The sequence below is a fragment of the Rhamphochromis longiceps genome, linkage group LG22 (genome assembly GCF_057381845.1).
Source record: "Rhamphochromis longiceps isolate RC_006_pf linkage group LG22, R_longiceps_female_GT1.1, whole genome shotgun sequence".
In the NCBI taxonomy this organism is placed as follows: domain Eukaryota; kingdom Metazoa; phylum Chordata; class Actinopteri; order Cichliformes; family Cichlidae; genus Rhamphochromis; species Rhamphochromis longiceps.
In genome coordinates this window covers 53,644-81,583 of record NC_140577.1, presented here as the reverse complement: position 1 = coordinate 81,583, position 27,940 = coordinate 53,644, and the positions used below count along the sequence as shown (strand labels likewise).

Genomic DNA, 27,940 nt, shown 5'->3' with positions numbered 1-27,940 from the left:
AAATACACATTCGTTAACAGTTTATTAATAGGACCTTTGAGCTCAACGGTAATTAATTAGTAGTGGAAATAATTTCTGGTAGCATCACAGAAATGTAGCAGTGACAATAATACTGTATGCTGTAATCGTACTGGGCAATTAGTGATACAAAAAACCTGTTTTATCCTGTGAATAAAAGTATATGTTTTTGTCAATGTACCATAATAACAGAAGCGAAACGCAATATTGTGTCAGGACAATTCACTATTTATGCACAATAAATAAAGGAGCATAGCGCGACAATTTCTGTTCAGCGCCAGACTTGCTTGTAACCTATATCACCAATTATGTTATGAAAATGACGTATTAACTACTAAAAAACACTGACCTTTGTGGAAATGCTTGGAGCAGACTAACCTGTGAGCTGGAGTGTTCTGGGACGTTATATTTGGTCTTTGAATGGCTGCAATCCAGGCCATCCGTCGCCTCTTTGTTACTTCGGAAACATGGCTCGAACAATTTCTCCTCAACGACGTAATCCGATAACAACCGATCTCTTTACCCGTCGGCTTCCCGTGGCTGTCATGCGACCGGCTATTGCAGTTAATAATACAACGGCTTCTTGACATTTTTGTGTTTCTTTTTATCGCTGTATAACTGATTTTAATTGAAAGCCTGCGTGGGTTAGTACCTCTTGCCACGAGTTCCCAGAATCCTTTGCGGTTCTACCCGTGAATGACGTCACATTTTCAATCTCTATATAATATGCATGTTAAATTTTATATTTGGGGTAAAATATCAAGTCTTTTCAAGTAAACCGGTTCAAGTCCAATTCAAGTCCCAAGTCATTGGTGTAAAAGTCCAAGTCAAGTCACAAGTCTTACAACATTTTTTCAAGTCAAGTCTAAAGTCATAAAATTAATGACTCGAGTCTGACTCGAGTCCAAGTCATGTGACTCGAGTCCACACCTCTGCAGAGGACTGAGCACACAGCCTTGTGGAGCCCCCGTGCTCAGGGTGATGCTGTTTGAGACCTTGTTGCCCACTCGCACCGCTTGAGGCCTCTGGCTGAGGAAATCCAGCAGCCAGTTGCAGAGGGAGGTGCTGAGGCCCAGTCTGTCCAGTTTACAAATGAGTTGTTGTGGTATTATGGTGTTGAATCCTGAGCTAAAGTCTATGAACAGCATTCTCACATATGAGTCTTTCTTGTCCAGATGAGTTAGGGCTGGGTGGAGGGCAGAGCAGATTGCATCCTCTGTGGATCGTTTCGCTCTGTATGGGAACTGGTATGGGTCCAGGGTGGGAGGTAGGATGGATTTGATGTGTGACATGACTAGTCGTTCAAAGCACTTCATAATAATGGGTGTCAGTGCCACGGGGCGGTAGTCATTGAAACAGGCTGGGGATGGTTTCTTTGGCACAGGTATGATGGTGGCAGTCTTGAAGCATGATGGGACAGTGGCTTGCCTCAGGGAGGTGTTAAAGATGTCTGTGAAGACATTCTTCAGCTCCTCTGTGCAGTCTTTCAGCACACTACCAGGGATGTTATCTGGACCCGCTGCTTTCCGGGCGTTGATGGTGATGAGTGTCCTCTTCACGCTGGCAGCAGACAGGCACAGAGGCTGGTCGTGTGGAGGTGGTGGTGTTTTCTGTGGGCGTGTGTTGTTCTGTGCTTCAAATCATGCAAAGAAGCTGTTCAGGTTGTTGAGCAGAGTGGTGTCGCTCTCACAGCTATGCGCTACAGGCTTGTAGTCTGTAATAGCCTGGATGCCTTGCCATAGGCTTCTTGCGTCCTTGCTATCATTGAAGTGGGAGGTTATCTTGTGTGTGTAGTCCTGTTTCGCTTTCCTGATGCCACGTGACAGGTTGGCTCTCGCTGTTCTCAGGCCTATTTCATCCCCAGCTCTGAAGGCCTTGTCTCTGGCATTAGCATAACAGTGAGGTGATCAGAGGTGCCGATATGGGGGAGGGGGGTGGCTTTGTATGCTCCATTTTCCTGTGTGTAGACCAAGTCCAATATGTTGTCCCCCCTTGTTGGAAAATGTACATGCTGATGAAACTTTGGGAGAGCAGTTTTAAGATCAGCATGATTAAAGTCTCCTGCGAGGATGATGAAACCGTCTGGGTGTGCTGTTTGTTGCTCACTGATGGCCTGATACAGTTCGTTCAGCGCCGCATTTCTATCGCTGTTGTTGCTAGATGGAGGTATATAAGTAGCAACCAACAAGATCGAACTTACCTCCCTGGGCAAATAGAAAGGGCGACACTTCACGATCATGAACTCCGCCAGTGATGAGCAGTGTTTGCGTACTACAGTGGCATCACGACACCACTCGTCACGGATGTAAACACAGACCCCACCACCTCGGGTCTTGCCTCCGTCTACGAGAGCCCTGTTGGCTCTGTAGCATGCTAGCTGCTCCAGTTGTATGGCCGAGTCCGGAATGTTGTCATTAAGCCATGTCTCAGTGAAAACTAGCACACAACAGTCACTTACTTTGCGATTCGCTGATCTCAGAAGTCGTATGTTGTCCATTTTATTGTCCAGAGATCGTACGTTGGCCAAGAGGATCGATGGTACGGCTGGGCGAGTTGGCTTAGCCTCAAGCCTGACTCGGACACCTCCGCACTTGCCCCGCTTCCTTGTCCTAGCGCACCGCTTTCGACACCTCCTTGCCCAGGAAGGGGTAGCAGGCGAGTCCGGTGAGTTGCTAGGCCAGCTAGCAGGCTGTCGCAGAAGTCCTATCTCCCTTAGCATCTCAACGTTAGTGTTCAAAACTTGGCAAATCTTGCTTCTCCGAATGTGTAAGAGAGCCTGACGACTGTACACATATTCCGACGTGGACTGCCGAGAAACACTTGCAGAAAGACACTTACTTGACGAACAAAACACCGCATTTTCAGGAGAGCGTGAGGTCGCTGCGTCTACATGCACCGCCATAGTAGGAAAAAGGTCATTAAGATAAGATGGGCTGCTTTGTTTGTTCCCACCTGAGAAGGTGAAACAGGAAACGCTTTGTTGCTGTTTGTCGGTGTGACCGTGTGTGCGTGCTTAAACTGGGTTATTCACTCAGACTGCAGCGGCCGCGACTTCTGATTCATGTTCAGTAAATTATTAATGCTCTCTCTCTCGTTGAGTTATAATGCTCGCTCGCCCACCGAATACAGCCGCGACGAGGTGGGGGCGGGGTTATTCCATGTTTTATTAACACGCACACACATAAGAGGCCAGTGTGCTCGTTCGGCGTTACAGCCTGTTCTCACTGGAGGGATTAGTGAGGATATGGGGGAGGGGAAACGTGCTCGCCGGGACTCAGAGCCCGCGGCGTCTGTTCAAAGCCTCGACCTCCTTTACTCCTCCTCTCCTCTCCTCTCGTACTACCCCACCTCACTTTGTTTCTTCACCTCCTCCTGATACTCATTCCCTGTTTGTTCAGCTTCGTGCCTGTACCTGATGAAATTTGGTGTCACCTGACCTCCTCTGTCTCCATAGGACGCCGAACAGCAGATCTGCTGTCGTTTATTAAACGGTTGTTGTTACTGGTGTTACCGTCACAAACAGCTGCGTTTCTGTCATTGTTTGAAGTTGTTGTGCGATTGGTGGTTGCGCATCCACCTGAAATATTAACAAACCTAGGAAGCTGGACTGGAGCCACAACACTGATACTCTTTACAGGAAGGGTCAGAGCAGACTCCACCTGCTGAGGCGGCTGAGGTCATTTGGAGTCCAGGGAGCGCTTTTAAAGACCTTCTATGACTCTGTGGTGACATCTGTCATTTTTTACAGTGAGGTATGTTGGAGCAGCAGTTTATCGGCAGCTGAGAGGAAGAGGTTGGGTAAACTCATCAGGAAGGCCAGCTCTGTTCTGGGATGCACCCTGGACCCAGTGCAGGTGGTGGGAGACAGAAGGACTGTGGAAAAATAACATCTCTGATGGACAGAGCCTCCCACCCCATGCATGTAAGTGTTGCTGCAGAGCTGCTTCTGTGACCGACTACTGCATCCTCGATGCATGAAGGAGCGTTTCTGCAGGTCCTTCCTACCTGCAACTGTCAGACTGCACAATCAGAACTGCTCCCAACAAACACAGATGTTTACATCAGCGCTGTAACTGCACTCATCAACCAAACAACTACTACTGTTATAGCTGCATATTACCTATCTCAGTTTATATAAAAAAAACCCTATACTTTAATAACTGTACTTTAATAAACTGTCTGTTTTTGTAATTATTGTCCATAAATATTTTTTTCTGTAAAAATTGTTTGTTTCTCTCTTCTGTTTGTAGATGTGCTTTTATTCTGCTGCTGTTACAACCAATTTTCCCCTTGTGGGACAATTAAAGGATTATTCTATTCTATTCTTTTAAGCTCTAAAAACTGCAGTCCCTCTGACAGCCACCAGAGATTAAATGTTCCCACACATCAAGGTGAGTTTGATGGGCCTCTCCCCTGTTTCAGTAACCTCTGCAGGTACCTTTCACAGGTGAAACAAAATGAACGCTGTTAGACTAAGGATTCTCTAAAAACTTTACCTGTAAAGACTGATTTCTTAAATCCAGCTTCACACACAGAGTTACAGAGTGAGTGTCTGAGAGCAGGCTGTACATGAGCCTTTATACATGTGACGTTTCATGTCCACTTTAACTAAGAACATGTTCTTATCTTGTGGTGCAAACTGATATCACAGGAAAGTTTGCAGTACGTTGCAGCCTATACAACCCAAATTAAAAGATATATGCCTTTAAAGGACTTTTAAAATAATTTTGGCATAAAGAAGGATCACTGCATCAACAAAAACAATTTTCACCCAGACTAAGTCTATTTTAATCTTTAATGAGATCATTAAAAATGCTTCTCTGCCTGCTGCCCTCAGAGTTTAAACGTGAATGTTCACGTACAGAGAAACAGCCTGTCCCTTTAAGGTAAATCTGGATTTCAGTGCACACATGATGGCAGCAGATTAGTCATCAGGAAATGCTCACGCATGCATACATGATCACACACACACGTGATCATGTATGCATGCGTGATGTCCTGGCCTACATCTGCTCAGCTCTTTATCACAGCTCACTGACCCACTCTCTCTCTCTGTGTGTGTGTGTGTGTGTGTGTGTGTGTGTGTGTGTGTGTGTGTGTGTGTGTGTGTGCGCGCGCGTGCGTGTGCGCGTGTGTGCGTGTGTGTGTGTGTGTGTGTCACACTGGGCACTAGGCCAATAGTGCAGCTGGATTTGTGTCATATGACCTGAATCTGAGGTTGTCATTCTTAAGCTTGAGGTTAAACCTGATGAGTTTCACTTTGTGCAATTTTCAGCCATCTTTAAACAATGGGTGGAAACAAAGAGACTGAATTGCTGTTTGTCTGTCTGTTTGATTGAAAAAGAACAAAAGACTCTTGGGCGCTGTGGTTTACATTCATCCTAAAGCTGACGTTAAAGTTACTGCCAACACCATTTTTAAAGTGGTACACAACCTGCAGACTCTCTCTCTGGATGCTCCTAATTTTTATTCTTAGTGATTCTAACAGTTGTAATCTCAAGAAATCACTGAACAATTTATTTCAACATGTCACTTGTCCTACAAGGCATAATAAAACGCTGTATTTGTGTTATGGACCAATTAAGGGGGCATATAAGTCTGTGGCCGGACCTGCACTATGTTCCTCGGATCACAATGTTATTCACCTCCTCCCTGCCTACAGATCTGTGATTAGGAGGGAGAAGGCCTGTGTGAAGCGGACTAATGTCTGGACAAAAGACAGTTGTGTTGCCCTTCAGGGGTGTTTTGATTGCACTGACTGGTCCTGGTTTCAAGAGAACACTTGTGATTTGGATGAACTCACCGATGTGGTGTGTAGCTACTAGGGGTGCAACGATATTCGTATCGATATTGAACCGTTCGATACAGTGCTTTCAGTTCGGTACGCATATGTATCGAACAATACAAAATTTTTAATCCTTGCAACATGGCAAACTGAACCTCCCCCACCCTCATTCAGATCTGGCCTTTGGAAGTATTTTGGTTTTCATGTGACGTATGACCCTGAAGGTAAGCGCGTCATGGACTAAAGTAAAACAGTATGTCGGATGTGCCACCAATGCTCAATTACATTGGTGGGAACTACTGCGTTAGCGCAGTTAGCTCGTTAACGTGTTGGCCGTCCAGCCCCACGAACGGGGCGATCCGCGGTAGCTCTTTAACGGAGATTTGCCGTGTTGTGCCGTTAACGTCATTTCAGATTAACGCTGACAGCACTAGTGGGAACACAACGAGTATCACTGCACATTTACACCGACATCATCCTCGTGCAAAGACAAGTGGAAGCAGACAAAAACAACAAGCACGCATGCTACTAACTTTACCCGAGTCATTTAGACAGCCGTTAGCACAGGATTCTCCTTATGGGGACCTGATATGTTTAATATGCTGCTGAGAATATAGCCCAGAAGAAGCGTATAGTATAGCTTTTATTTTGGAAAGAGACATTTCTCTGTAATAAACTCTCTTTTCCAAAGATGAGCGATTCCTCAATCAGATACAGGGCTCGCAAAATCGCTAGCCCGACGTCCCGGGGCTAGCGATTTTTCCAGTCCAGCTACCAAAATCTATCTCTGCCCTGCCCGTCGGCCTATTGTAGGAAGGAAAAATATACAGGTATGTCAATGCTTTTGCATTCTTTCGGAAATGTAGCTGGGTAATTATGTCATTGGCATCGGTGAGCCACTGTCAATATGTGACATATTGAAATCGCGTTTGAATTTGCGCTTGTTTTTTGCTTTCACTTTGCAATTGTGTGAACTGTGTATAGATAGCGACAGCACTGATCTGTGAGTGATGATAATTTGAGCACCAATTCCTCTGACATTGTCTTATCAATCGTTAGCTTACTATGCAAACATGACAAGTTTGCATAGTAAGCTAAAACGGAAAAGTTATGACAAATCAGACTATAAGGCAAAAAGAAAGTGCAGCTTTATGGTTTCATGGACAAAATAATTTCTGTGGCTGCAATATGACGAGCTAAATAACCAGGGCTGCACATAAGTGGTGCGCAGGTGCGCATTCGCTGTCAAAATAAAAAACGTGCACCAGATAAGAAGTTGCAACGCGTGTTTGCGTACATAAGATTTTCTGGAGGAGGACAGACATTTGTTTAGAACTCTTAAAGATGCCGAAGAAGCTCCTTTAAGCAATTACTGTGATGTTCCTCCACCTCCAAAGAAATGTCAGGAGTCCGAACCACAAAAGAAGCGCGTATTCTCGGAAAAGTGTTTGCAGGAGGTGCAGCTGGCTTCAAACAAATGATGAACGCACAGAGATGTGGTGCAGAATGTGCCGTGAAAATCCCACTCTAGCGGACAAAAACACTGCCTTTTATATGGACGCAAACGCGTGTTGCACCTTCTTATCTGGTGCGCGTCTTTTATTTTGACAGCGAATGCGCACATGCGGACCACTTATGTGCACCTGTGTAAATAACATAATGTTCTGCCGGGTGTGTTGTTGGTTTTCCCTCGATTTCTGAGTCGACAAGCGCCTTTGTTACTGGGACCAGTCATTTTAAGAAAGGCCCCCTTTAGTACCCATGAGAAATGCAAGAAATGCATTATTGCTCGGTCTGCAATATCTTTCCCAGAACAAACACCAATTGCAAATAACATACTAAAAATAAACCTGAAAATCTGTTTAGAACAGCGTACTATGTTGCAAAGAGTGAACTACCACTGGCAAAATTTAGCAGTCTTTGCAAACTTCAAAAAGCAAATGTCCTCGATCTTGGTTCCACTTGCCTCTGACCCGTGACTTCAGTGGAAATTTCAGATTCAGGATCTGACACAGACTGATTCATGTCCTACACAGTTCTTACAAGTTCATAGAAATTTCTGTTCAATTAGAACCAAGTATTTGAGTTGATGATTGTAATTTTTATACAATGTTGTAATTTGTTTTTCAACAATTTTTTGATTAATGTTTTGTTTCCTTTACAATATTATACTTTAATGTATAATATTGTAAAGGAAACAAAACAGGAAACAAAACATCAATCAAAAAATTGCTCTCTTTTTTTATTCAGGTTACTTAAATTTATTTTAGGCTACCAAAAACTGAAGAGTTCCTGCCCGAAGGGCTACCAGGGATTTTGAAATTTTGCGAGCCCTGAGATATATTTATTTATTTTTATTACTTTTTTGTTTCAGCAACATTAAATTTAAAAACTGTACTTTTGAGTTAAAATATATATTTATAATTTTAATAAATGACAAATTAAAAAGGCATGAACATTTTTTTTTGTATCGAAAGAATATCGAACTGTGACACCAAAGTATCGAACCAAACCGTGAATTTTGTGTATCGTTGCACCCCTAATATATATGTATATTTCTGAATTTGGCTGTTTCTACCCTCGATACAAAAAGACCTAAAAATATGAAATCCACAGCTGTCTATGAAATTCATGACCATAAAGCGCACACACCTGGAGCTGAGCGCGATGTCTATGAATAAATGTGGACAGTATGATGATGTCAGCCTAAAAGTATGGAAGCTTTAATGGTCCAAAAGCCCTAAATCATAAAGAGCTGACATGTTGACAGGATACTTCCTGCTGTCTGTAAACACAAATAAAAGAGATGAACAGAGTCTGGTGAACACTCTCATCCCTCCACCAGTTTAGCTTATTTGTAGTTTGCATGTGAAGACGAGCCCTGGATGCTCCCCACAAGAAAATCATCAGTGTTCGTTTGGTGCCATTTACCTCGAAAGCAATGCTGTTTACAATGATTCAAAAACATTACCATACAGATTTACATCAGAAAAATAACATTTAAATAATGTATTCCATAATTTAACAAACGTGAAGGAACAAGGTGCAGTCATTCAAACTACATCAGAATCTTTTCTCATAGTCCAAAGATTTCTGGCGTGATGTAGTCTTTCAGTGCTCAAATGTGCAAAAAGATCAAGAGAAATAAAATCTGTTCAACAGGAACCACAAATCAAGCTGTCAAGCTTTCAGTACCAGAACCTACAGAGGAAGTACAAGTTTGAATTTCACGTAAACCTTTGACTATGAGGTAAAGCTCTGTGCCCTGGGAGCTGCACCTCTGCAGGGGTTTTGGGGGCTGTTCAAAGAGACAGGACCTTAAAGTGAAAGTCTGGTATAAAAATCTCCAATGCTGTAGCGTCTCGTGATTTGAGACTAACTTGAGTCCCTGAACTGGACCTCCCGACTGCGTTTGTGCCGTTGATGCCATTTTTAATGACACCATCTGACCAATAAAATGGCTGTTGTGTGTATCTGCAGTGTGAGGAGTCATGCTGCAGATGAGCAGGACACGTTAAACTTTAACTGGAGACTGAACTGTTTGGCTGCAGCTAACGTTACAGTTTTCATTGCTTCAAAGTTTATAAATGCATAAATGTGGAGCTTTGTAGAAGTGAAATTAGTCTCTGAGTATTCAGCACATAGTGACACAACAAAGTTTACAGTACAGATTATGAATATTTCTTTGTATATTAAAGTTCCTGTAAATATTTGATGATCTGGCGCTACACTGATAAACTGGTAAAAACGGGCGATTATTATCGTGCAGCTGAACAAAAACAATCTCAGAAAGGTATTTCTGCCAGTGAAACACATTTAACAGATGCATCACATGTTGGGCATGTTTATGCCTGAGCTGCCAGCACATTCGTATTCAGAACATGATTAACAACAAACCCAAATGGGTTTATTTGGAGGACAGAAACTACAAAGGACTTAACCTGATGAATAAACGGTAACAAATCAATTGCCTTGAAAACACTAAATGTAATAAATCTTTTATGTAGGCAACACAAACTGACATTACTAATTGTATTTTCTTTTAACCTTTGATTAACGTGTCTGTTCCACTGTTTATTCATTTGTTACCAACAAATTCATTCATCCTTCTCATTGGTTTGTTTACCTACTTGTTTTCCAATTAACTAGTTTTGCTGATTTATATAATTTCCATGTAATTTTTGTATCTTTAAGTCTCCATTATATTCCTAAATTCTTTATGAGCTTTAATAGTAAATTATCTACACTAATATTTAAAGAGATAAACAGGAACGTAAATATACTGAAGTAGTAACTTTATTGTGTAGATGATTAAAGGCTCGTATTTCTTATATTTGGTGGATGTGCTGGCACACTTTTTGTTTGTTTGTTTATTAGACTTTATTGAGCCTTTTTCTATGTCACATGTATGTTTCATTAAAGCAAATGTCTCACTGTGTACAACAAATATGTCAGCTGTTTATTGGTTGATGCTATCCAGCATCTGCTGGGCTTCAAGTGTGCAAATTAAATTTCCGCTTTTTTTGCAGAATGCAGAGTTTGAGTTCTTTTTTGTAAACTGCAACACATGAACAGGTAAAGACTTTGTGTCATTATTGCTTCTCGTGTCTTTGTTTAACATTAAACTCCCTGATTTTTGAGAAAAATCCACAGATTACAAAAATCCTGTGAGGTTAAAAAGAGCTGGAAGGACGTTTACAGGAATCTCTGCTACAGTGAAAGCAGAGAGCAACAACTTTGAAGATTAGCAATGACATTAGTAAATACATGAATGTTTTATCGGAGTGAAAGTCTGGGGAAACTTCCAGCAGACTCCCCTCTGTGCTCGTAGTGTGCTTCAGTGACTAATTCAAAAAGTTTCTTGATGTACAAACGCTGACATCTTATCTTGAAAAGGTTTTCTTCAAAAAAACAAAACAAAAATGTTCAACAGATAAACAGAAAATCTTTTTGCCTTCAGGAGGACGGAGAAAGAAGATAAACATGCAGCACCATTGGAGGAAGAGAAGGGGAAAGGGTCCCCGTCAAACGTGTGCGTCAAACATCTGCCACACACACACACACACTTCCTGTTTAGTGCACTGTGGAGGATTAAGCCATTAACCCTCCCAGAAACAATCCTGCTCTGTGTGGTCACGTGCACCGTCCGCAGATTAAAACATGGAGACAGAATTTGAAGCAGGCTTCTGTTTGCGTGCTGAAGAAACGCTGCTACTTCCATCGAGAAGTCAGTGCTGAACACTCAAACTCCTCGTTCAGGTGTCTCTGAATCTTCCTTGTCCTCTGGTGATGTCGGCGAGATGAGCGTGTCCATTTCTTCTGCCGCGCCGCTCGGTGCAGGTATACCAGCGGCCGCTGCTGCCGATGCCATCTTCTCATAGGTCCTCCTACGCTGCCGCCGCAGCGTCTGGCTCTGGAGCTCCTTCACCTCCTGCAGGACCTCCTGCGCCTCCTTCCACGAGGACACAGCCTCTTCCAGGAGCCGCTCAGCCTCGGCACGCCTCTGCTCCACCTCCGAGTTATCCTCAGACAGCTGGGTGGCTGGTGGAAGTGGGGAGGGGTGGTGGCTGTCAAGGGTTCTTGGTTGTGAGGACTCGAAGGATCTGGACAGGGTCGGGGAGTTCTGGCTCTGAAGAGGAGACTCCTCATTGCTCCCTAGATGAGGAGAGTCGGTCTCACTGCCTCGTGGCGAACCATATCCTTTAACCTGAGAGAAGTCAGATCGTCCGACGCTCAGAGGCGAGTCGGATGGCTTCTGTATTGGAGAGCTGCCTTGCTTGTTGGGAGAGGCAGCGGATGGTCCTTTGAGTTTTGGAGATCGAGCTGCATCGGTGCTCTTTGACTGAGGAGAGCCACTCAGCCTGGGAGAGTCGCTGACTTTAGCAGCGGCTGCATGGGATCCTCTGGAGTGAGGTGAGTCAGTTCCTTTGGACCGATTCTTCTTGGCTTTGGACCGAGGAGATTCTCTTCCTCTGAGGCGAGGAGAGTCGCTGCTCCGGCTCCTCGGAGATCCCGATGACCTGCTAAAGATGGCGACAAAAATCTGATTTTAAGTTCAACAATCAGTATTAAATTAATCTTTCCAACCATTTGAGAACTTTGTGTTTTCTTCTTTACAAACTGCAGTACCACAAACACAAATATGTTTGGTACTGCATCAAACATACTGTAACAGACAGATCATGGGAAAAGTCTTTTTGGAATTTGATTTTGGGATATGCAATCTACATTTTATATATCTGCTTTGCAAATCAAAGCACAAATATTGATGTGAACTAATCAATAATGTCAATTATTAATTAAGGTGCTAAAACTGACCTGGAGTGAGGTGACTCTGAGCCCCTGAGGTGATGGAGTCGAGGAGAGTTGATGCCCTTCAGATAAGGTGAACTGCCCTCTCGTTCTCGCTCTGCTTTGGTCTTCTGCAGCTCCTGTCAGAAACAACATTACCCATATAAGATGGCAGCACGTGCTGATGTATAGGGGCACAGTGCTCCCAGCTACTGTGTACCCTTTTTGTGTTGTTTATTTCTCTTTTTCTTCCTGCAATGCACTGATTACTTTCAGCTGTCGGGAACTAATCGACATCGGCGTCAGCCTGAACCTTTACATTGGATTGGACTGACATTATTCCACCTGAGTTTCAAGACCATCAGGGCTCCGTGGGTTATTGTTGGGAGCGCCAAGCGTTGCAGACAGCGCAAGGAGAGGAAACAAAAGTGGAGAAGCAGAGCTGGCTATCAGGTCCAGCTGTGAAAACAACACTACAAACCCCGCTTCTGTCCATCTTCAACACCAACGCCAGATCCCTTGCAAACGAAACAGCTACAATCAGAGATTTACTACAACCGTGTCGTCTACAGATTGTAACTGAGTGCTGACACCATCCAAAAATCCTTAATGCCTCAGTGGAGTTATCGGGCCAGAGCCTACACCATCGGGACCACAACAAAGACTCCTGTAAGGGAAAGGGCGGAGAGACTACTGGTGCTGTAACAGTAGAGTTATATACAGTCAGTGCTCACGGGACTTGGAGCTCATGTCCAATCAGTTCAGGCCCTTCTACCTTGCAAGCTAATGGTAGTCATAGTTACCATTGTTTACAGCTGCCCCCCGCAATGCTGACGTTAGCTCGCCACTCAACCACCTCCAACAACACCTAAACAGCAAAGAGAGCACCCGGAGGGCATCCATATTGTTGCTGGGGACTTTAATAAGGCACGAAATCTGAAGGCCCGGCTCTGATCAGAACTCAGCCTTCAGGCTGAGGGACAGTTCTCTTTACAGCGCTACCAGAGGACAGACATCAAACAGGACAAGGAGGCCTACAGGAGAAGCGTAGAGGGCTTCCTCACTGATAACAACCCCTGCCAGGTGTGAAGAGGTAACCAAGCTCTCACCAACTACAAAGACCAGCAGAGCCTGTTGGCAGCAGACGACACCACCGTGGTTGGGCTCATCTTTGATGGAGATGAAACAGGGTACAGGGCGGAGGAAGAGAATTTGTCCTGCTAGTGCTTGCAAAATAACCATAAGCTAACTTGATGTATGCTCAATCATCCAGGTAAGGAAATCCCAAAGAGTTCATTCTGTTTGTGGCGTAGCGTGGTTTGTAGCTCAGCCACAGAGGAAGGGTGGTGTCAGGGAGGCTGACGCACACACCTGACCTCATCATGTAATCATGCCTCCCCTTTTAAGGACAATCCTGGGGCTGGATGACAGAGCGGTATGTAATAATAATAATAATAATGGGATAAGCTATTTTGAACGAGTTTTGAGTTGGGACTTAAAGAGAGAAAAGGAAGAGATATTTCTTAAATCAGGAGGAAGGGAATCCAGAGTCGTGGAGCAGCTGAAAGCCCTGCTCCCCATGGTGGCAAGATGGGGAGGGGACAGAGAGAGAAAGAGAAGAAGAAGATCTGAGACACCGAGATGGGATGGTGATCTGAACCAGGTCAGAGAGATATGTGGTGTTGGTGGGCAGGGTGTTATGTGTCCAGGCCCTCCAACACCCTCCCTTGGTCTGAGAGGGACATACAGTGTACGGATAAGGTACCAAGGCCAGCCTTAGTGGACACAGGCTGCAGACCGTGGTTCGATCCGGGGCATTGCTGGAGGCTGAGTGTGTGGAGGTTAAGTGTGTATGTATGAGGACATACATAATATCCCATAGTGCCACTGCAAATTAAATGCAAGGTCAGTGAATAGAATAATCCTTTAATCCTTTAATTGTCCCACAAGGGGAAATTTGGTTGTAACAGCAGCCAGAAAGACACACATACAAACAGTACACAGGACACAGAAACACACAATGTCTTCTTACATATTTACATCAAGGACAATGGTTACTATAAACAGTGTGCTGTACAGTTATTAAATTAAATTAAATTAACTACAGATAAGAGGCAAACCAGGTTGTAGTGCGAATTGGTTGATTAAATGATTGCAGTTACAGCGCAGATGTAAACATCTATGATCGTTGGGAGCAGTTTTGATTGTACAATAAAGGCTGCAGTTATCCTGTGCACCCCTTAATTCTGGGGACAGATTGGCCAGGCTTTAATAACCTATTGGGGCAGTGTGTTGGGATGTGTTCATGACCTTTAGCAGAATGTAGCATCTGCGATGCATTCAGCGGTGACACGGGGTCGTCCAACGCTGACGGCCCCGCCAGCTCCAGTTATTCACTCAACTGGAGCAGTCTTGTGATGACAGGTATGTCAGGCATTTGTGGTGCCTGATTGCAAGGGTAGCGAAGTTTATTGTTTACATGGCTTATCCTGCACATCCACAAACGTCCACTACCGGCAGCAAATCCAATCGGCTGTGACAAAGTGAACTAATGTCAGTGCTATAGTTCAGGTTTTGTTGTGGTCTGATTAATAGAACTTCCACCTGGTGGACCTAAAAGTGTCAATCCAAAGCACAAGTATTGTCATTTATCTTATAAAAAATAATTGCCACCTAAGCCAGTTGACATCATGAAAATGATCAGTAAACGAATCTATACATTTATGAATGAAGCAGTCAAACCTGCAGTCTCATCTCCTCCAGCAATTCCTGAGCTCGCTGCATCCTCTGGGCAATAAGGCTCTGGATCTGACCCAAAGGCTGGGCCGAGGCCTCGACTCCCGCTTCCACTTCAGCTGGACATCGCCTAACAGCAGAGCAGAACTCTGAGCGAATCATTACTGGTCTAGAGAAAAGGAAGAGGGTTAGGGTGACAGAAGAGTGGAGAAGGTGATGTTTCAAAATTTCAAGACATAAAGGTCAAAGACACTGAAATGGGTTTCACTGGTTCAGTCAGACTTGAGCAGTAGTGAGTCCAGCAGGCCAGACACTGACTTTAACCATGGACTCTACTTCTCCTGAGTATCCTGAATACCTGACAGCCTGATACTCTGCAGAAGAAAGCCTGAACTCTGCGTCTGTTTACTCCCTAACTTTGTTTATTACCAGGTCATACCTGGATGAGAGGACTTCATCCATGGAGGCACAGCGACTCCGGCCCTGCATACTGAACCTCTTCCCTGGCTGTGGCGTTCGATACTGAGCCTGGAGAACCTGAAAGGTAACATTCTATTCAGGTAGGTGTCGCGATTTAGTGCTCATTTTAGCAAAGATATTCAATAAAAACTTGGAGCCACATGCTTCCAGAAGTAAAAAAAGGTTAATGTGGATCTGAAGGGCCCACCTCTATTTGTGGAGACTTGTGGACCTTGGAGGCCTCCAGATGCTTTCCCCAGGACCGCTCACTGCCCCTGGGCAGACTGCTAGTCTTCACTTTGGGCTCCTTGGATGTCATCCGCAGCTTTGATACGTCTGTTCCAGCTCGCTGACGACCTACTCCAATCTGTCCACAAGACCCGCCCCCCTGCAGGTCGACCCGAAAGCTGTTATTCCAGTCGCCATCGTAGTCGTGTGAAAAAACATCCTCTTCGGCCACCAGGTCGAGTGTCAGCATGCCATGGGAAGAGGTGGATGCCTGCAGTGAGAACATGACTTTAATAGCAATAACATTATCTTAACATTCAGACCACAAGACAGATGGAAAAAAGGCTCCCAGTACCACGGCCATGAGATGTCCTTTGGTCGGCAGCCGGCGACCATAAGGGATCTTTGCTCGATCTCTGGTGGGATGAACCAGCGTGCTGTCCTCCTCAATGGTCACCTGTACGCAGACAAACTGAGTTAACACCCTGTTAAAAAAGGTGGCCGAGGTGTTATTAAAACATTTGAATCCATGAAAAAAGCAGCCCGCACCTCATCCAAAACTCTGTTCTTCGCTTTGATGATGGCGATGCTGAGGGCGTTTACCCATGATTCTTTCTCCTCAGGGCTCACAGCCAGAAACACGAGGTTTGGAGCCTGCAAAAAGAATATTCTTACCAATCTGATGTCATATGAAATACATAGTTTACCCCTGAAATGGTGCAAGAACTTAAATGTCAGTTTTTGAGTCTTGCAGCTGATGAAACATCCATATTTTATTGGGTTTTTTACTTTTTGAGTTTTCTTTAAGGCACATTAGCTTCACCAGATAGCTCCCACCATACGTTGGAACTTGCCATGTTGTAGCAAGTAAATGATACATTTACAGAAAGCCATTAGAGAAGCACACATACTCTGAGAAGTACTTACATTCTTTTAAGTTTTAAGGTTATGTGTTGTTCTATGAGTTTCAGCTGCTCCCTTTAGGGCACAGGTGTCCAACTCCAGGCCTCGAGAGCCGGTGTCCTGCAGGTTTTAGATGTGTCCTTGATCCATCACAGCTGATTAAAATAGCTAAATGACCTTCTCAACATGTCTTGAAGTTCTCCACAAGCCTGGTAATAAACTACCCGGTAATCATTTGATTCAGGGGTGAGATCTAAAACCTGCTGGACACCGGCACTCGAGGCCTGGAGCTGGACACCCCATGCTTTAGTGGGCGCCACGATGGATGATCTACCTTATGCTGGGCAGACACTGTGCGATTTTTTCAGTCGCGCGATTCAGCTCCTGCTCAAACTGCACGATTGACTCGCAGGGGTTAGAAGTTCATAGGTCACGATGCAGGTCTCACACTATACGGCCCGATGCTCTGATGCGACCCGAGTGCTCACACTGTGCGTCCATAAAATGAAGGTTATAACAGAAATTCGGTCGCTCGCTCTTCCTCTCTGTCTTTCACTCACACAGACACACCACCACCATCAACTTTGCTAAATTGCTAATGAAAAACATTGATCAGGCAGCTGTGATTGAGCAGCAGTGTAAATCCAACTATTTTCACGGTTGTTGTGGTCGTGATAATTTTGTGAGGCTACATGGAAAAGGCTCGGATGAGCTTGCCACAGTTCTACAAGTTGTACCTCCATCGCTTGTGTCCAGATCACACGCTGCACAGCCGTGCTGCGCCGTCTTTTTCACTGCCATTTGTGTTTGCATGTGCGCAGTGTGAGAAACTGCGGTGACACCCTCACGACGGTCGCGAGGATTTCAAACCTGTTTGAAATCCTCGCGACCAAGCGACTGATGATCGGGAGCTGGTCGTGAGGTGTTAATCGCTTCTCGTTACCCCACGCATACTACACAATGCACGACGCACAATGAAGGCCAAAATCGGGCCGATCGCCAAAACGGTCGCACGACTCAAAAATCGGCTCAAAATGGGCCAAAAATTGCACAGTGTAAGCCCAGCATTAGTCTCCTCCTATCCCAGCATCCTCCTCTGTCACACCATCCTCTGCATGTCCTCCTTCACTACATCCATGAATCTTCTTTAAGGCCTTGCTCTTTTGCTCCTGCCTGGCAGCTTCGTCTTCATCATCCTTAGCCAAATACATCTACTCTACCTCCAGTTGTAGGATCTCTAAATGAACTCAAACATCAATTTTTTCACATCTAGAAATTTTATAGTGTTTGTTGCGGCCCAACACAAATTTACACACAAAGTTTATTTAACCCTCTGAGGTAATGACCCTGATCCTGACTTTAATGATAGGTTTGTAGCTTGTACCTATCCGCTGGAACGTTGAAGACAATATAATTACACTGCAAAGCAAGACACAAGCAGGCTGGTTTACTCATGCATGAGGGAAATCTGGCTGGAGCCAAGTGTCGTCCCACCACCTAGCCTCCATCAGACTCTCAGCCAGGCTCCCCATAGCACTCCTTTTATTGTGGTTACATGAATATGCATAGGGTCATTAACATATGACATCTTACATAGGTATACATGTGAACAAAGAATACTGTGTGTGTGTGTGTGTGTGTGTGTGTGTGTGTGTGTGTGTGTGTGTGTGTGTGGTCCAGATGTGACCCTGTGAAGACTCCCCAAAGCTGGTGGGTGCCAGGAGTCTAGCGGTCCATCTGAACAAAAGGCTCTTATACTTAAACAGATATACGTGTGTTTGCTATACCATATATCAGCAAGAGAAGATACGGCCTTTCCTAGGAGGTGTGTAATCTATGCCGGAACACTCTGTAGAGGGAGTGAACGCACTCCCCCTTCATGCTACACAGAGCTGTTACTTTAGGATGAAACATCCTTTCAATCCACCAATGATTATATACTTCTAAGCATATATGAGTAAATATTTCTAAGCATAAATGACAATCAACAATACAAATCTAACACTATACAATCAGAATGTAGATTCTTGTTTTATTAAATTAAAGCTGAAGGTCAAATCGTAGAAGTAGAAAGAGCAGAGCGTGACAAACTGCAGTAGTTTCTGGGATTATTCCGCTCTGACTCATCCTCTGGCAGTCTAATTGGATTCTGCAGATTAAACCTGTTCAGAATAGGAACAAAAAGCATGCAGCTCAGCCAATCGCAGAACACAGATGGGGCAGGACATCTCAAATCTTATCCACCAATCCTGAGGCACATGTAGGAGGAACTCCACCATCGAGGTCAAGCAGGACAGCGTAATCTCCGAACACCAAGACACGAAAAGACGGGCGCGGACAGAGGTTTCACTTTTGGATCAGATGCTCCATGAAACCAGAAACTTGAGGCGCGAGACAAAAACACTGACACACATATTCTGTAATTCTGTTAGTTACACTCAAGACGACAGGTAAACAGCCGGACAGGTGGACTCACGGTGTTTCCCGGCTGCTTGCAGCGCAGCACCGTGAAGCGGCTGTGGTTCTTCTTGCTGCGGCTCTTGGCCTTCCTCAGCTCCTCGGAGCGCTCGTAATCAGCCAGGTCGAACACTTCCTGAGCCTTACGTTCATCTTTCACCTGAAACACAAAAACACACCTGCATCAGCATGGTTTACAAATAACAGCGATCAGTTCTGCAGGTTCATGATGGAAGAACATAAGTGTACAGGACAGCTTACAGCAGGGGTGTCCAACTCCAGGCCTCGAGGGCCGTGTCCCCTGGGTCAGCACACCTGAACCACATGATAAGTTCATTGCCAGGCCTCTGGAGAACTTCAAGACATGTTGAGGAGGTCATTTAGCCATTTAAATCAGCTGTGTTGGATCAAGGACACATGTAAAACCTGCAGGACACCGGCCCTCGAGGCCTGGAGTTGGACACCCCTGGTTTAGAGGAAATGCAAGTTAAAATAATCTGAGATTAGAGATGAATGAATTCTGTGTGTCTCTAATAACGCTCTGCATACACGCTAGCACAGATGCAGTGACAAAGGAGTGTGTGTGTGTGTGTGTGTCACACTGCTTGTTAACAGCTGGCTGAACACACTGAGCAGCTGCTGTCTGAGATCTGTGAACACACCTGAGATTAAAGGGCCATCTGACCGTTTTACCTCCTCCAGTTTATCCGAGGGAACACCAAGGGGTTCCCCGGCCAGCCGAGAGATACAATCTCTCCAGCGTGTCCTGGGTCTGCCCCGGGGCCTCCTGGTGGGACATGCCCGGAAAACCTCGCCCAGGAGGCATCCTGGTCAGATGCCCGAACTACCTCAGCTGGCTCTTTTCGATGTGGAGGAGCAGCGGCTCTACTCTGAGCCTCTCCCGAATGGCCGAACTTCTCACCCGATCTCTAAGGGAGAGACCAGCCACCCTTTGGAGGAAGCTCATTTCCACCGCTTGTATCCGCAATCTTGTTCTTTTGGTCACTACCCACAGCTCGTGGCCATAGGTGAGGACAGGGACGTAGATCGACCGGTAAATCGAGAGCTTTGGTCTTACACTCAGCTCTCTCTTCACCACAACAGACCGGTACAGCGTCCGCATCACTGCAGCCGCTGCACCAATCCGTCTGTTGATCTCCCGCTCCCTTCTCCCGTCACTCGTGAACAAGACCCCGTCATACTTAAACTCCACCACTTGGGGCAGGAACTCATGCTGAAATCACTATCAGACTAAAAGCATAGATTGAAAGATTAATTCCAACACCGTTTCTGAACGGTCCACAAGAATCAGTGTAAACAAAATAATGTGTGTCCAAAAACAGAAATGTCCTCACAAACCAAAACACTCCCAACAATGACAGTTAAACAGTAAAAATGGTTGTCACAGAGCAGAAACACACACACAGCGAGTCCTCCCTCAGGCATGTACGTTAAAAAGTTCTGGGTTAGCGTACTGCTGAAGAACAGGAACAAGATGAAATATGACGAGTAATGATGGAACAAGTCACAAGCACACACACTCTCTCTCTGGGTTAACGTGAGTCATTACTCTGCTGCTCACAGCAGAATAAATCTCGTACTTATCTGTATGTTACTGAATGTTTGTTTCATCCCCCATCACACACTGCTACTCTCTTTTTATTCATTACACAATACTACGCCACGTTTTTTATCACCTGCACTGATAGTTATGTTATTTTATTTTACCTGATATATTCATATTGTTACTTTGAGTTATTTTGATATTATATTTGCACTATCCTACTGTATCCTACAATTCTTATTGTACATCTTTATTCCTCTGTTCCTCTCTTTCTCTTGCTGCACTGAGCATGGCTCTGACAAAAGAATTTCCAACGGGATAAACAAAGTTCTTCTTATCTTATCACTGAATTCAAAACAATCCATATAAAACTTGCATTAAAAAAGGTTTTGAGATTTGATCAATAGACATAATCTTTTCATGCTTGTGTTAAAGTAAAATTGACGTTAATAATAATAATACATTTTATTTATAGGCGCCTTTCAGACCCTCAAGGTCACCTTACAATAACCCAAGAACAATAGCAGCAATAAAATATAATAAACATGGCAAAATAAAATTTAGACATACGGTTAAAAAAATGTCTGTGAAGGTTCTCAGTCATCCAGGTCATCGTAGTCTAAGGAGCTTGGAAAGAAAAGCGTCTGGACTTCTTTAAGTTGCTTGAAGACGTTTCACCTCTCATCCGAGAAGCTTCTTCAGTTCTAAGGTCACATGGTGGGGAGTCCCACATTTAAACCCAGTGGGAGTTTCCCCCCACAGAAGGACAAAAGGACCCCTGATGATCCTCTACCTAATCACATGAGCCGAGGTGTGAAAACGGGTGTGGGTTACAATCAGCCAGGGTTTCGGGTGAGCTCATTGTGAAACCTGGCCCCACCCTATCATGTGATTTCCTGAGGTCAGATGGCCCAGGATGTGAGTGGGTGTTAAGGCGTCTGGGAAGGATCTCAAAACTGGATTATAGATGGCAGAGAGTTGGTGTCGTAAACCCCCGCCTCTGTTCAAAGATGGTCGCTCACAGTGGACATAGATGCTTCTTTCACTCCTCTTTCAAACCATCTGTCCTCTCTGTCCAACATGTGAACATCCTCGAAAGAGTGACCTTTGACCTTTAGATGCAGATGAACAGCTGAGTCTTGTCCTGTGGAGGTGGCTCTTCTGTGTTGTGCCATGCGCTTGTGAAGTGGCTGTTTGGTCTCTCCAATGTAGAGGTCTGAGCATTCCTCGCTGCACTGTACAGCATACACCACATTGTTAAGTTTGTGTTTTGGCGTTTTGTCTTTCGGTTGAACCAGTTTGTCTCTGAGTGTGTTGCTGGGTCTGAAATACACTGGGATGTCATGCTTGGAGAAAACTCTCCTGAGTTTTTCTGATACACCGGCTACATAGGGGATGACAATGTTGTTGCGTCTGTCCTTCTTATCCTCCCTCGCTGGTGTCTGGTCTTCTTTTCTGTGCCTCTTTGCTGACTTTAAGAACGCCCATTTAGGATAGCCGCACGTTTTGAGTGCTTCCTTTACATGTGTGTGTTCCTTCTTTTTCCCTTCAGGCTTAGAGGGAACATGTTCTGCCCGGTGGTGTAGGGTCCTGATTACTCCAAGTTTGTGCTCCAGAGGGTGATGGGAGTCAAAGAGGAGGTACTGGTCCGTGTGTGTGGGCTTCCGGTAAACTTCAGTGTTGAGGTTGCCAACAGAAGCAGGCAAATCAGGATGAAAGTCTTAGCCACCCTCTCCAGTGCCAAAGTCCCTCCGTCTAACCTCACAATACAAGAAAAGAAGGCCGTCGCTTCCCTGAGCAAAGACCACAACATCACTATATTACCAGCTGATAAGGGAAGATGCACCGTGATCCTAAACACTACAGATTACCACACAAAGATCACTACTCTCCTCAGTGACAACAATACCAACGAAGCCTTAAAGCAAGACCCACAAGCAGCTACAAAAAGAAAGTTATAGCTTGGCTTCAAAACCTTGAAAAGGACAAAATCATTGACCGCCTTATATATCACAGCTCCTTGGAAGACAGGACCAACTTCACCCCCCGATCAGATTTGCACACTGTTCGACCTCTGCCTTACCACTACATATTTCAAATATAATGAGGGTTTCTACGGACAAAAACATGGCTGTGCCATGGGCTCCCCCGTGTCACCTATTGTAGCCAACCTTTACATGGAGGAAGTGGAAAGGAAGGCTCTTGGCTCTTTTAAAGGGAGAGTACCCAGCCACTGGTACAGGTATGTAGACGACACTCTTTGGATGAGAGCTGAAACTTCTTCAATCAACTTAAAGAAGTCCAGACGCTTTTCTTTCCAAGCTCCTAAGGTTAAAAAAACCCCCACAAGCACAAAAGTATTAAGGCTGACCAAGGTAAAAATGGACTAAGACAGATCAGGTGTATGCAATTCTGAATAGATGGTTTTGAGACGTGATTTAAAAGTGGTGAGAGAGTTTGTGGTACGGAGATCTGGTGGAAGTGCATCCGAACTAAAGGCTCTGAGTCCCATAGTAGTCAGGCGAGCAGGTGGAACAGACAGAAGGGAAGCAGGAAGAAGAGCGGAGTGTACGAGGGGGTGAGTATGTATGGAGAAGATCGGATAAATATGGACTCTTAACCTGAGGGCAGGGTGTGACATCAGAGTTATCAATGGATAATGAAAGGTTGGGACTTTAGTCAGTTTTGATCTGGTGCTTATTAAAATGAATTCTGTTTTATTGCCATTAAGTTTAAGAAAGTTGTGAGTAAACCAGACCTTGATTGTTATGCTTCCTGAAAATATTACCTAGGGGTAGGAGATAGATGATAAAAAGTAAAGGACCCAGGACAGAGCCTTGGGATACACCAGAATTAACTGGAGTAGATCCTGATCTTTGAGTGAGTAATTGAATAAACTGTGAGCGGCCAGAGAGATACGAGGTAAACCAGGAGAGTACTGTACCATTGATGCCAATAGATACTAATCTGTGAAGAAAGATGCAGTGGGAGATAGTGTCAAAAGCTGCTGTAAGGTCAAGGAGAATGAGTCCAGAGTCAGCTGCAAGCAGAAGATCATTGGTGATTTTTACTAGGGCTGTTTCTGTACTGTGACATGAACAGAAGCCAGACTGAAACTGTTCGTACAAGTTATTTCCACTGAGATGTCTATAAACCTGTGCAGCCACCATCTTTTCCAGAATTTTTACTAAGAAAGGGAGCGAATGTCATCTCTGACTTCTTTTCGGATTCATGTAATACTGTGAAATGAAATGTTAACTGTAGTCTTGGTGTAGCTGCGTTCTTTAAAAACTGACTTGTTTGATAGATGCAGTTAATAATACAAGCAAAAATATAAAAAATGTTTTCTGAGAGACTTTGATGGGGATAAAGGCGACAGCCTGATGAAAACATCACAAATCCATGAATCAGCTGATTTTTTGTACTTTTAAGAAACGTGAGTGCACCTTTGACGTTTCCTCATTCCTTCATAACACCTGTTTATAACTCACCGTGTTGCATTCTTCTGTGGCTCACGTGCATCAAAGTTTGCATTATTGGGGGCGTGACCTCTGTGACTGACAGGTGGATGGTGACACAGAAGGCTGTAGCTGTTAGCTGTCTGCTAGCCTTCACCTGAACTGGACCCTGGATCGTGTTTGTGTTGTTGGAGCCTTTTGGAGCGTTTTGATGACATTACATGACCAATAATATGACTGCTGCAAGGTTACTGTACATAAGAAGGTGGAGCTCTGGTTTTACTGAGTGAATGGATTTTGAGTGGCAGGTTTGTGTGTGATCCTGATGACCTCAGGCATCTTTTCCCTTTACTGTATTTCTTTTTGTTTCTATCTGTGAAATAGAGAAGCTCAAAGCCAGCTGCGAGGCATTTCCTGTGTCCTGATGTGTCCACGAGCTGACAGACATCGTCCTCCTCCTCTTCCTGAGAGTTAAACTCAGAGTTTTGGCAAGAACAAAGTCTGACTCAGCGTCCACGATCTTTGCTGTGCTCTTGCGTAATAGACGCTTACATAAGGCCAGTGCGAACACTTCTTAGTCCAAACACACCTGCTGCAGCCACATTTACACCTGCCTCCACACTGCGTTCAGGGAATATACGGACATATACCACAGAGAAAATAAGGGATGTCCATCTTTTACCTGTTATTTGGTTGTTGGGGGCAGCACTTTAGACAGAGACTTCCAGACCTTCCTCTCCCAGTCTCCTTGAGGCATTCCCAGGACAGCTGAGGGCCATACAGAAATATCTGCAGCGTGTCTGTGATCTGCCCCATAACACCTGACCTGGGAGGTGTCCTCCACTGGCTCCTTTCTATGTGGAGGAGCAGCAGTGGTACAGTGAGTCAGTCTTAAATGACTGAGCTCCTCACCTGATCTCTACAGGAGAGCCGAGCTACTCTCAGAGAAAGCGGCTCACTTCTACTGCTTGAACCCTAAACAGCTTTTGAGGGAGTTCTGGCGAAACATCAGAGATGATGATACCCTCAGGAAGCCCCTGAAACCCCTCCCAGCTGGAAATGACCCTTGCCAGCTGTGTGTAGCCGACAGGATTAAAAACAGCACTCGCTGCCATGAAACCACTCTGTGGGATGAGGTCTTGTTTGTTCACAAACATCATGTCTGTCTCTTCTTCACTCAGGACATATTTCTGAAATCAGAACATGACATCAGAGGTCACATGATCACTCTGTGTGACTTGCCGTTGTTTAGAAATGACTCAGCGTCATCAGAGCTGAAAATAAACAGAGCGGGACTGCCGAGATCCTCTCACTTGATGAAAATCCAAGGTCCGGCCTCAAACGCGTTAACCCACAAACATTTACATCTTCCTTTGGATTAATCCCCATTTCCTCTGTTTCACATGACATTTCTTTGTCTTTTTACTGCATTGTTTATTTGTTTATTAATAAGGAACCCCATTAGCTTCCACAACAGTGGTTGCTAGTCTTCCTGGGGCCCAAACCATCAAATACCACCAAATAAAATGTTACACAATGAGTTGGATGCAAATTGTCCACATAATTTGGCTCTTACATCCACAATAAGGTTTTACAATTCTGAAAATGACTTTTAAATAAGAAACACTCTGCTTTAGGACCATCTCACAGCTTCTGCCTGTTTCTCCTTGCAAACATCTGTAAATGATGCATCTACAATCTCTGTTTAACTGTTGAGCTCTTTTTATCTGAACAACACACCACAGAGAAAATATCAAACTAGATCAGAGATGTGAGCTACGGATTAGCTGCACCCGGTAAACCTGTCGTCTGGCACAGCCTACCCACAGTCCTCCCTGGCCTGTCCAGCAGACTGGAACCAGCAGCCCATAGGGGGTCTGTCCAGTTTCTCTGATTGGTGTTCTCACCTCCTTGTCTGAGATGTAGAGATGGTCTCCTCTCAGCACCATGTACCGACTCCTCCACAGCTCCCTGAAAATCCCTCGACCGCAGAACTTCCGGATCCAGCCCACCTTCTCCGGCTGCTGGACGGGCAGCGGACCGGAGTCCTGAACACCCTACAACACAACGATAACAGGAGGATTCAGAGAAACACAAAGACCAACGGAGACCGATGAAGATACAATGCAAGAGGAACAAAAGAATCTAAGAAAGATGGGAAGACCCACAGAGGCAAGGCAATAAGCAAATGAGAGTAGGACAGAAAACATTTGACCCACAAAGAATAAAGACAACAGAGAGGATCGAGCTCAAAGACACAAACAGGCAAACGGCCTGAGAGAGACTAAACCAGGCATTAAACTACCCAGAGAGATATAAACATGACATATAAAACAAGTAATATTTGAAGACACAAAATTATGTCAGAAAAACAGGAAATGACCTCGGTGGGAAACAAAAACAGTAAACAATGTAGAGGTGACGCGAAACGGCCGAGAGACAAAAAAGAAATCTGAGGTAAAGAAAAAATGGGAGCACTGCAGCTTTCTAAAACTGTATACCAAACAGGTCATTAGAGGCAGAATGAACCTGATCTACACACAGTTTTCATCAGACGTTTAAACTGGGAAGAATCTCAAACACGTGTGTGAAACAATCACATAAAATTATACTGACAGATTCCTAATACTGGCAAATAAGAGAAATGCACACAGGTAGGAATTACGATAAAAACAAGGCAAAGATGTAAACATGTAATGATTGTCTTCATAAATAGAAATGAAATGAAAACAAAATAACGAGAAGAAAAATAACTACATAAATAAAAGAAAGAGCCATGGCTATGGCGGCATCGTGACGTCATCGATGGTGTTGAAACCGCAGATTTTCTTTGTGAACAAAAAAAGGAGAAACTTCCTGAACGAAGCTGCAGCTCCGAGCAGGGTGGAGGCATCACTGCACCACCCTCACCTCACATCACCTGTCTCAGCTCAGTTTGTGTCAGAGATGTGTTTAAATAAAGGTTAAACAAAAATGAAGCTTCAATAAAGCACAAAGCAGCGTCACGTGACGCAAACAAACGGACAGAAAACACCAGCGATCGGAGTGAACGATCAGCGATCACACTGATCGATCTTGAGCTCTCTCTCTCTCACTGACCCGCCTGCTTTGGTTGCTTTTCTTCATCTTCCTCCTCCTCTCCGGGGCTTGCAGCACAGTCACACCGACAGGGAGGAGGTTTGGCCCGGCGGCTGCTGCCCAGCCCGCTGCTGGTCCCGATGGTTCCGGTGTCGGCGGGTTGGCTCGGTTCTCCCGGTTCTTCTTCGTCTTTTTTAGCTCCGCGTCTGTTGTCTGAACCGAGACTGCATCCTCCCTTGCGCGCGCGCGCGTTTGGAGTCAGATGCTCTTTCTCGCTCGTTCTGTGCACCCGCGGACGCGCACCGGAGCCTACTCGAGGTATAAGGAGCCCGAGGGCACCACCTGGCGACAGAGGAGCGCTACAGCAGCGCTTTGATGAAGAATAAAATGTCAGACATGCTTTAACCTAATCATATACAATATGATTATCATTAATTATTTCAAATACAAATAATTAAGAACAAAGAATAAAACGTGACCTGATCAGTCTGGACTTCAACTTCAGAGCTTCATCTCTCACTCTTCTTCCTCCTCAAACATTGACCCTCGTTTTCTTCTTCTGTTTCTTCAAGCCTTTCTCAGTATCATTCTTTTCTTTACAGTATGAAGCACTCTGACTGTAATTTGGTCACATATTGATAAAACTAAACTGAGGCGAGGGTTTTCTTTTTCTTTCTTCGTGTTCATGATTTCTCTGTCCTTCCTTCTCTTTTACATGGTCTCTGCTTTCTTTTCACACCTTTTACTCATCCGTTTCATTCATTTCCTATCTCCTTTTCTGCCTTTTATTTTTTCCTCCTTTCCTTTCTTGTAATTTTAACCTGATAAATCTGAATCCTGACTCTGACTTTGCCCTAAAAAGATCAGGCTTAAATATTTTAAGACAAAAATATCCCAATACACACACACACACACACACACACACACACACACACACACACACACACACACACACACACACAC

The 27,940-nt window shown here is 44.6% G+C and overlaps 1 protein-coding gene across 1 annotated transcript; it reads right to left on the bottom strand.

Annotated features, from left to right (window-relative positions):
* Nucleotides 1-8,199: 8,199 nt before the first annotated feature.
* Nucleotides 8,200-27,264, bottom strand: LOC146642985 (pleckstrin homology domain-containing family O member 1-like). The gene is made up of 10 exons (XM_085396306.1): nucleotides 26,999-27,264; nucleotides 25,807-25,956; nucleotides 18,897-19,037; nucleotides 16,067-16,171; nucleotides 15,873-15,974; nucleotides 15,498-15,788; nucleotides 15,270-15,367; nucleotides 14,837-14,999; nucleotides 12,122-12,234; nucleotides 8,200-11,826 (listed from the first exon to the last, which is right to left on the bottom strand). The coding sequence occupies exons 1-10, from the start codon at nucleotides 27,023-27,025 to the stop codon at nucleotides 11,046-11,048; spliced, it is 1,971 nt and encodes a 656-aa protein (XP_085252432.1). The 5' UTR covers nucleotides 27,026-27,264; the 3' UTR covers nucleotides 8,200-11,045.
* Between the last annotated feature and the right edge of the window lie 676 nt (nucleotides 27,265-27,940).

What these genes read in the sequence shown, in the direction of transcription:
- LOC146642985 (XM_085396306.1), bottom strand. Translation starts at nt 27,025, where the DNA reads ATGAAGAAAAGCAACCAAAGCAGGCGG. An exon ending in GCAAGCAGCCGGGAAACACC is followed by an intron (nt 16,172 to 18,896) that starts GTGAGTCCACCT and finishes TTCTTTTTGCAG; the next exon opens with GCTCCAAACCTCGTGTTTCT. An exon ending in AAGGACATCTCATGGCCGTG is followed by an intron (nt 15,789 to 15,872) that starts GTACTGGGAGCC and finishes TTCTCACTGCAG; the next exon opens with GCATCCACCTCTTCCCATGG.